General features: G+C 51.2%; 1 protein-coding gene across 1 annotated transcript; it reads right to left on the bottom strand.

Annotated features, from left to right (window-relative positions):
• Positions 1 to 333: 333 nt before the first annotated feature.
• Positions 334 to 9,791, bottom strand: Grhpr (glyoxylate and hydroxypyruvate reductase). The gene is made up of 9 exons (XM_042697465.1): positions 9,630 to 9,791; positions 7,491 to 7,621; positions 6,346 to 6,418; positions 5,749 to 5,865; positions 5,084 to 5,172; positions 4,108 to 4,212; positions 3,345 to 3,480; positions 2,198 to 2,328; positions 334 to 649 (listed from the first exon to the last, which is right to left on the bottom strand). The coding sequence occupies exons 1-9, from the start codon at positions 9,710 to 9,712 to the stop codon at positions 528 to 530; spliced, it is 987 nt and encodes a 328-aa protein (XP_042553399.1). The 5' UTR covers positions 9,713 to 9,791; the 3' UTR covers positions 334 to 527.
• Positions 9,792 to 9,794: the final 3 nt, after the last annotated feature.

Here is a 9,794-nt window from a genome sequence, read left to right as displayed (position 1 = left end):
GGGGCAGACAACTGTGTGAGAAAAGTGGCCAGAGTGTAGGTGTGGAAACTTACTATTTGTATTGTTATTCTTACCAAAACTGTGTTGACCTTCTATAATCCTCCTTTACTCTAGTTCTCCTTTGCTATGTGTCTCTTTAATTTTTCTGATGGTCTAGGTATTGCGATCAAGTGTTACGGTTAACTAGGCTCTGCTTGATGAAGAGATGAAGGCAGGAATCTGGACATGGTCTAAATATTGAAACACCTGAGGTGGGCAGCAGAACCTAGCAGGTCACTACATGTCAACTAAACAGATAGTCTTTTTGTAGCTCCCCACAGAATAAGGCTGAGACAATCTCACAAAATTATTTAATGGTAGTTACAGACTTTGGGCTCAGATATGTACAGCCATAAACGTGACAAGCATTTCTCCCAGCACTTGTCTTTTGCAGACTACCGATCAGGCTTCCCCTTGGTTTCTAAATCCAGCCTGGAGTGTCCAGCAGAATCTCAGGGCACTAGGTCTCAGGCCTTAGTCCCATTTGGCTACAGCTTAAATTCACGGGGCATTGGTTCCCCTCTCAGGCCAGCTAGCAAGTTGTTAGCTGCCAACAAGGACATGGTGTTGCGAGTCTGGTGGGTGGCACTGCCAATGTGGGGCAGGATCACTAGAAAGGAGAGAGAGGCAGGTTAGAGAATAGTTCAAGACCCTAAGCTTGCTTCTTCTCTCATGTTGAGTTTGCCAGTATGGAAGACACTGGAACTTGCCTTAGTGCTCCTTTGTTTGTTTCCCCTCATACGATCATACCACCCCCAGGACTGGGGCTAAGGGTAACAGTAAAGGGACAGCAGGCTACTGAGATCCACACAAAAAGAACAAGGGACCTGCACCCTAGAAACAGCTTAGAAGCTAGGCACCAACCACTTGTCACACCTTGTACCCCTAAAGTGATGGATGCCCAGGTCTTCAGAAGATGAAGTACTGGATGGCACGCCCTGCAGAGCAGTGGGGTGAAGCTAGCGAGGTCACTTGCCCTAAAGAGCTGCCTTTTGAAGCAGTACCTGCATGATAAACTGACTCTCAGCTTGGAAGATGTGACTTTTTCCCCCCAGTTGCAGGCAACGGCCCTAACATCACAGCCAGGCAGGCTGGAGTTGGATAGGACTGTAGAGTTGCCAAGGCTGCCATAATGGACGCCTTCATTGGGCAGGCAGCAAAGGACTTGTTTGGTTTTCCATGCCAGAATGTAAAAGGATAACCTACAGCTCTGACCAATGGTGAGTAGAAGCAGAAACCTTAATATGTAAATTATTATTAGTCAAGCCAGCTGCTGGTGGCTCATTAAGCTGTTAAGCAGACAACTGAAGAGGCAGAAAGGCAAGTGCTGAGACCGGTCCCAGAGCCAGCAAAACCAGTCACCTGGGAGTCAATTGGGTGCACAGTCTCAGGTCCAGCCCAGGTCTGCTAAAGCAGAAACCCAAGGGGTTGACCCCTGGAGCCCTGTCCCTCAAGGACTCAAAAAGGAAGTATGAGAGCTAGTACAATGAGTGTCATGGATAGCAATGGCTAGAAGCATCTCACACTCTAAGCATAGGAACAGGGTGGGACTGTTACAGTGCAAAGAATGAAGAAAGGGCCACCATAGCTCAAACTCACACCTCTGTGGGGTACTGACTAGCTGGGGAGCCAAATATTGGAAAACCCACACTGGATTCTTTAGCCACCTTAGGAGGAACTGCTGCTGCTAGTGACAGAGGCGCAGCTGTGTGCCACTCCAGACTGGCAGATGGGTGGGCAGGCAGGCAGGCAGGCAAGAGGGACTAGCCTCCAGCACCCCACACTGATGAAACCTGGTAGCTAAGAAATGGTTGAACACAGGCCCCAGTCCTACCCACAAAACAAGAAGGTTTTATTGCTGCGAGAAAACACTGGCCTAAGTGTAAATACTGGTGGTGTCATTACTACTTTTCTCACACACTGATACTAGGCATTGATAGTAATAAGATTTCTCCATGATAGTCACAAGAGTAGGACAACAAAGACCCAACTGAGCATGCTCAGAAGGGTCTCTCTTGGATCACTAATAGCCTACACAATTCACAGACCTGGTTTGTCTGTGTTTAGCACCACTTAAACTGGCTCCATACAGCCCAGGACCACCTCTCAACCCTGGTCCACAGTGCAGGCATGTGCGCTGGGAACATACAGCTCTTACCACAGTTCTTGAGAGTCAGCAGAGGGTGGTTAGTGGGCAATGGTTCTGGGGTCGTCACATCCAGTCCAGCAGCTGCAATCTGGCCACTGGCTAAGGCCTCATACAGGTCATCCTGGTTTACGACATCTCCCCTGGAAATGATCATGCAATATGGATGCCCTTTACCCAGGCTTTTTTGTTCCAGACAACAACCCACCTCACATTTGGTACTGATTTCTAAAGCAGCACATCTTAGAAGTGTGCTATAGGAAGTCTGGATAGTCCTATACTGAAGAGCTCTAGTCCTGCCACTTGCTAGCTGTGTGACCCTTGACAAGGGTCTCAAATTCTTTAGATCTCAGTTTCCTCTGTGACACATGGAAACTCCCACCGACCTCCCAGGAATGCTGAGAGGAATAAAGCTTACTGACATGCACTACAGCAGGAACAGAGCCTACAAGTTGCATTTGTGTTGGACTCCCCACTCCCACTCCATTGAGAATCACAACATACAATCAGGGACCTGCCTAACAAGGGCAGAGAGATCAGTAAACACATAGCTTAAGTGTCTAACGATTTTCAGCCACCTCCTGGTGGTTCACGCCTATAATCCTAGCTACTCAGGAGGCTTAGATCTGAGGATTACAGTGCGAAGTTTGAAGTTTGAAGCAAGCTTCAGCAGGGAAGTCAGTAAGACTCTAATCTCCATTTAACCACCAAAAAAGCTGGAGGGGGAGCTGTGGCATAAGTGGTAGAGCACTAGTGTTGAGCAAGAAACTTAAGCGTCAGCACCCAAGCTTTGAGTTTAAGCCTGGGGACTGGCACAAAAAAAACAAAAACAAAAAAAAATGGTTTTCCCGAGACTTCATATGGTACACCCTTCATGGTGGATAGTAGGCCTGCCCAAGGCTGCCTGGTGACTTGGTGCACACCAAGCCTGTACTGCCTGAACCTCAGTACTGTGAGGCAGGCCCTGAGGAAGGCTGGGGCTACTGCTGGGAACCAGTTCTTCACAAGGCCTTTCCTGTATTTCTGAGTTGTTGGTCCATCGGTGGTTAATGGAGACTTAGCTCAGCCTGAGGTCTCAGCAACAACCCAGAAGGAGGAAAGCCTAGGGTCACAGGAGTGGGGACAGACTGCTCAGGGATGTTCAGGGGCCCCAGGTTACCTGCTGATGTTGACAAACACAGCTGTCTTCTTCATCTTCTGGAAGAAGTCCTTGTTGCAGAGCCCCTTGGTGTCAGGTGTTAAGGAGCAGGCCACCACAATAAAGTCAGACTCAGCAGCCAGCTCGGGGGCAGACACTGAGGGGGAAGAACAGGGCTCCATCAGAGGCTAAATCCTAGCAAGAGACAGCTAGATAGTGGAGACTAACAAAATGGTGCTGGCGCTCATGCCCCCTCATAACAGAAACTCCCAAGATGCTTTCTAGAGGCCTGATCTCTACGCGTAGAGCTCTAATGACTGCACAAAGCTGGCAGCCACTTGTGGGATCCTGGTGTACCACATCATCTACCAGACCCTTGGTTTAGCAGATGGAGAAAAAGAGGTGAGAGAAGGGTGGGAGGTTTTTCAAGGATCTATAATCTGGACCATTCTTGCTTTTTCCTCCTTCAGTGCTGGATGTGCTGACGGGGAGAATGACAAGATCCAGCCTCCATCAGCTCTTCATCACACCATGCAGCTCACAGGGCCTGGATCCTCCTGGATCAAGGCAGTATATCCCTGCACCTCTGCCCACACACTGAGAAAATGCTATACTTCCTAAGCAGACCTGTGTCCAGAGGTAGGCAGATTAGATAACACCTGATGGAACACAGCAGATTCCAGTCACCTGGAGCTCCCACATTCTACCTGCAAATGCCACCATTTAAGGGAGACTCCCAAAAGAACACAGATGAAGGTCCAGTGGAAATCAAGGTTTTACTTACCAAATTCTGCCTGGAATTCTGCTGCTTCCTGAGTCCTAGGATGACGTCCTGTGTACAGAAACCTCTGGACACCAAATGGTTTCAATCGCCGCGCAACAGCCTGGCCTAGAGGCAAGGAGTCAAAATCATGACTTGCTCTCAGGCTTTAAAAAATGACAGCAGCATCCAACAGGTCTAGGACAGTGTCTCAATGGCAGCACTGTCTCCATGAATTAGTCCTGTCTTACTGAGTGGAGTCGAGTGTGATCAGTCCCTAGCCAACCTGCAGCCCTCAGCAATCTGGAGACAATGCCACAGCTTCTGGCTCAAACTGTCTTCACATGACCCCAACCATCCTGAGGAACAATTGCTAGCCTTCTCCATGGACTGGATGTGACAGCCCTACAGATGTCTGGTCAAGGGGTCTCCTCCCTCTTTTCTGAGGACCCTGTGCTTCCGTTACTGTAATCCCAGACCTGATGGTGGCATTGTCCAACTTCCAACTTGCTCTCTCATCCTAAGTAGATAAGACTGCAAGCGTGAGCCACTAGCACCAGGACCTTGTTCTATTTTTTTTTTTTTTTTGGGTTGGTTTGGGGCCTGAACTCTGGGCCTAGGTGCTGTCCCTCAGCTCTTCAGCTCAAGGCTAGCGCTCTACCACTTAAGCCCTCACCACTTCCACCTTTTTCTGCTTATGTGGTGCTGAGGAATTGAACCCAGGCCTCATGCATGCAAGGCAAGCACTCCACCGCTGAGCCACCTTCCCAGCCCTCCTTGTTCTATTATTTAGAGAGCTGATATCCTAAGGAACTCTGTCATATAATGAGTTCTGAAGGACTCCTGGTTTTACTTATTTATTCCTTTGCATGTATGTTTTACAAAGTGGTTCTTTTAGCTTCTCCAAGGGGTATGCAGTGTTCCAGCCCACATCACCAGGGACTCAAACCAAGCCAGGAGTACTGAGAGGTGGTCGGGGTGGAGGTGGGGGTGAGCTCACCTATGCGCCCGAGCCCTAAAATGCCGACAGTGCTCTGCGTGAGTCCGTAACCACACATCCACATGGGTTTCCATGTTGTCCAGCCACCACTGTGGGGAGGGGGAGGAGTGGTGAGCAGCTTTAGCAAAGATGAGTCACAGGAGGCCAACATACCCAGCACCCCTAGTTGTGATGCAAAGTCTAAACTCACCTCCTGCTCAAAGGGCTATGAGTGGGGTAATGATATCTCCAACCCTCTATCCCCCTCCCCCCCACCAGCTACTTTGCTGTGCCATTACACAGCAGTGGTGCCTCCTTCAGTTATCTGGGACACAGTTATTGAGGCCAGGAAACGTGACCTGCCTGTTGTTGCAGACTTGGGGAACTGGAAGCCATAGGCTGTAAACTTGGAGCCTGGGAATCTGGAATCATTCTCTTGGTGCTTCAAAGCAACAACAAAAAGCCATAAGGCCTGCCCATTGCCCTAGGTGAACAGTTTGAGTCCAAGTCAAACAAGGTGCCACTCCTGTGGGCCGATGGTGAACAGGGCATTTAACACTGTGGGTAGTAGAACTGGCTTGAATTCAGGTCCTGGGTGCTGCCCTTAAGCAGCCAGGCCAGGCTGGCCCTGGTTCTCAGGAACCACCAGTTGAGCAGAGATTGCTTTCTTGGGAGGTATCACTCACTTCTTCACTTCCTCAATGGCCTCTGGCAACCGGCGGCAGGTGGTGAGTAGCAGGGAGACAGCGAGTTCTGCAGTGGCATCAGTCAGGACATCTGGAGTATAGCCTACTCGAATCCCACTAGGGATCAAACATGTAGGGTTAAATCAGTCTCCTGCACATTTAGCAATGTCCACTGCTGTCATTCCCATACTGTGACTTCTGCTTTCCCTGCCAGGAAGATTGGAGCTATAAATGGGCACCAAGAGGTGGCTAGTCTTCATTCCCTTTTCTGTTACCTTCACTTGGGAAGGACATAATGATGGAAGATCAGGGTTCAAGGTTTGGTGCAAGTAATCACTTATTCTTTCAAAATTTCCTCTTGGGAAAGGGCAATAGTAACATTTGCCTTTTCTATTTCCAGGAGTTGTGGGGATAAGAAAAGGGTGATACTAGACAGAGGTACCCATCATTCTGACTTTCTGGGCTTACATGGCTTATGCACACATGGACAAGTTTGACCATCCGCCACTTTGCATTTCTCACTGAGAGAACAAACTACCAGTTCCTCCATTAGCCACCTTCATCCCAGGCCCTGTCCTGAGCCTGAGTTGCATTTACCGCTTCTTGATTTCATCCAAAGCCAGGTGGTCGACGCCCACAGACAGGGTGCTGATGACTTTGAGGTCAGCTCCTGTTGTACAGAAAATGTATTGTCTTCCCTCATTGAATTTTTTTTTTTTTTGGTCTGGTTGTGGGGCCTGAACTCTGGGCCTGGGCGCTGTTCCTCAGCTCTTCAGCTCAAGGCTAGCGCTCTACCACTTGAGCCACAGCGCCACTTCCGGCTTTTTTCTTTTTGCTTATGTGGTGCTGAGGAATCGAACTCAGGGCCTCAGGCATGCAAGGCAAGCGCTCTACCACTGAGCCAACTTCCCAGCCCCCTCATTGAATTTGAAGCCATGTATTGGGGACTGTTCTGGGGATACCAGCTCATTAATAAATGTTCGTAGACCAGGAGGAAAGGCTGGCATCTCTAGTCCTCGGGTAAAACTCTGAACATTCTCAGCCAGCTACAGCTATGGTGGCTCAGGGAGGCTGTGTCCTGGCCAAGTCACAGCAGATGGGTCTCTTAGAAAGAACCTCAGACACTCAACCTTACCTCCTTTACCCACTGTGTTCTTGGGTCTCCTCTGATCCCATCTGAGGCCTACCTTCTCATACCTCCTCCTTCTCCAGAAAGACCCCAGATGCTCAGGGGTTGGGGTGGCTCAGCACTAACTTAAAAGCATCTTTCCTATCACATAGCTCTAAACCAGAACTGTTCTCCAAACTGTCCAACACAACTCACAGAGTGATGTTAACTCTACTTCAGAGCCAAGAGCTGTGGGTGAGCTATGCAAACACACACTGGGTGCCTGCTGCTGTGGGCACTGAGCTAGATCCTCTCTTGGGCTGCACGAGGGGCTCAGAAGGGGCGGTGTTTTGCTCAAGGTCACAGAACAAGGCTGTGGCAGGGCAGGAAGGGCACCCAGGACATCCTTCCCACCCCCCATATCCCTGGATCCACACTGAGCTCTTTGCCGTTCTGGAGTCTCTCCAAGGGATTCACAGCAGGTAAGGGCAACTCATGCCAATAACTGAACACAGCTTCTGCCCAGTACTTCAGGGTGTGCCTTCTGAGGGTTCAGAAGGTAAGAAAAGCATTGTAGATCCCACCCAAGGGAGAAGACCTCCTCAGAATCCCGCCCAGGCTGCCCAGCACACACCTGCAGCATCCAGAACCTTTTTGTCCACGCGGTCAGAGAGGAGGCAGAGCAAGCCGTGAGCTCCTGCCACCCTGCGCTCCAACTCCTTGCTGGGGATAGGCTCATCTGAATCCCACTGCTCCACCTCACAGCTGAAGGGAAAGAAAACCATTAAGGGGATGCAGGGAAGCCCTGCAGATACCTAGCTCTCTCAGAGTCAGCATTGCCTTCTGCTTGCTTTGACCTCATGCTGCTGGGCTGGCTGGGGAGAATCAGGTATACAAGTAGTCTCAGAACTATTCAGAGACAAATGTTGGATGGTGAAAGTTGTCATAGATCAGAGAAAGCGGAAAAGGGCTGCAGGGCTCCCAGAGCACAGCCTAAGTGGAAAGAAGGAAAGTCTGGGGAAGCCATTGCAACATATCACCAGCAAGAGCTGTCAGTCATAGGGAGCCTCCAAGAGGCCAGCTGGAAGGAGAGCCAAGAGGGGCCTGCATGTGATAGGACTTGGGCTTCCACAAGTAGCTCCACTTCTTTCTGTCCTATGAGTCCATGAAACACAGCTCTCATCTGTAGGGTGTGCCAGGAAAGATAAGCTCAAGGCCAATGGATACAGGGGTTTAGGGAGAGCTTCCTCTGCGATGGTGGGAACTAGATTCTCCTCTCAGCCTTTAGAGATGGGGCAGCTGCTGGTACCTCCTGGGATATTCTTGCTGCCAACATAAGCACGGCAGGTGTTACAGTAGTGGGAGTTCCACATCTTTTTGGTATTGTTTTCTGCCTCTTCCATTCTCCCTTTAGTACAAAAGCAGGTCCTCCACAGAGGCTGCATTGTGCTAGGCAAAATTAAAAACATACTACATTTTCCTCTAGAATTGGTTACTCTGTGACAGTTCAAGTGCATGCGTGGCAAGATGTCAACGTGAGACAAAGCTGAGTACAAACCTCTGGTCCACCACTTACATCTGTGGGATCCTCAGTCAAGTACTCCCTTCTTTCCCCTTTCTGCTTGCTTATTTATTTATTTTGATGTTTGTGCCAGTCCTGGAACTTAAGCTGGGGGCCAGGACACTGTCCCTTAGCTTTCTTGCTCAAGGCTAGCATCCTACCACTTCTGGCACTCTGGTGGTTAATTTGGGATAAGAGTGTCAGAGGGGCTGGGAAGGTGGCTCAGTGGTAGAGCGCTTGCCTTGCATGCATGAGGCCCTGGGTTTGATTCCTCAGCACCACATAAGCAAAGAGCCAGAAGTGGCCTGTGGCTCAAGTGGTAGAGCGTTAGCCCTGAGCTGAAGAGCTGAGGGACAGCGCCCAGGCCCAGAGTTCAGGCCCCACAACCGGACCCAAAAAAAAAAAAAAAAAAAAAGAGTCTCACAGGCTTTCCTGCCCAGGCTGTCTTCGAATTCCAATCCTCAGACCTCAGCCTCCTGGATAGCTAGCTAGGCATGAGTCACTGGCATGCACTCTGCCTGATTTTCAGTGAATGACTTAGGAATTACAATACTGACTTCATAATGTGGCAGGAACGGAAAGCTGATGTCCAAGAAGCACCTGGTGAGTTGGAGTTGAGGGTCATCAAAAGCTCCCGCCATCCACTGGACACGTCGGTCACATCTATGCTCTCTGACCCTTCCTGCCCGTTTTAACCAACTTCAGAGGGTAAAGAATTAACAGCCTGAACTTTGCCCCAAGGGCAGTCTCCCCTCTAGGACAACCGCCCCATGCCGGGTGCCCCACAGCAGGGCTGGGAGGCTGGCAGGAGCCGAATCCTAGAGAACGTTCTCTGAGCAGCCTCAAAATTCCAAGCACGACCCGGCTGGGCGCAGTTAGCAAGTCTGCCCAAGACCAAAGCAAGCTCTGGACTCCTTCACCCTTCCTTCCCCAAACACCGGGGGCAGGGAAGAGTGCCCCCGCCGGCCCTGGCACAGCGCGAGGCGCACCGACGGCGCGCCTGGAGATCACTGAGTCACCGTGCGCGAGGTGCCGGGGCCTGGGGGTGGCACCGCCGGATGCAACCCGACCCGGCCCGACCCGACCCGGCCCGGCCCGACCCGACCCGACCCGACCCGGCCCGACCCGACCCGACCCGACCCGACCCGACCCGGCCCGACCCGGTGCGGGACACGGCGCGCACAGCGGCGGGCACGCGGGGCGCTGGCTTACTCTGCAGCCCGGGTGAGCGCGGCCCAGCCCTCGGGGGGGATCCTGCGAGTGACGAACACCTTCATGAGTCGCGCTAGCTTCATCCAACCAGCAGTCTGGGGACAACCACGGACCCTGACCGACCAGGGACGGGAGCGGGGCCGCGCCACAGCGCGGACTGCTGCG

This window comes from Dipodomys spectabilis, unplaced genomic scaffold (assembly GCF_019054845.1).
Source record: "Dipodomys spectabilis isolate Male_0828 unplaced genomic scaffold, ASM1905484v1 ptg000006l, whole genome shotgun sequence".
Taxonomy (NCBI): Eukaryota; Metazoa; Chordata; class Mammalia; order Rodentia; family Heteromyidae; genus Dipodomys; species Dipodomys spectabilis.
Note: the sequence above shows the minus strand (reverse complement) of the source record. Positions and strands in the feature narration are given on the sequence as shown.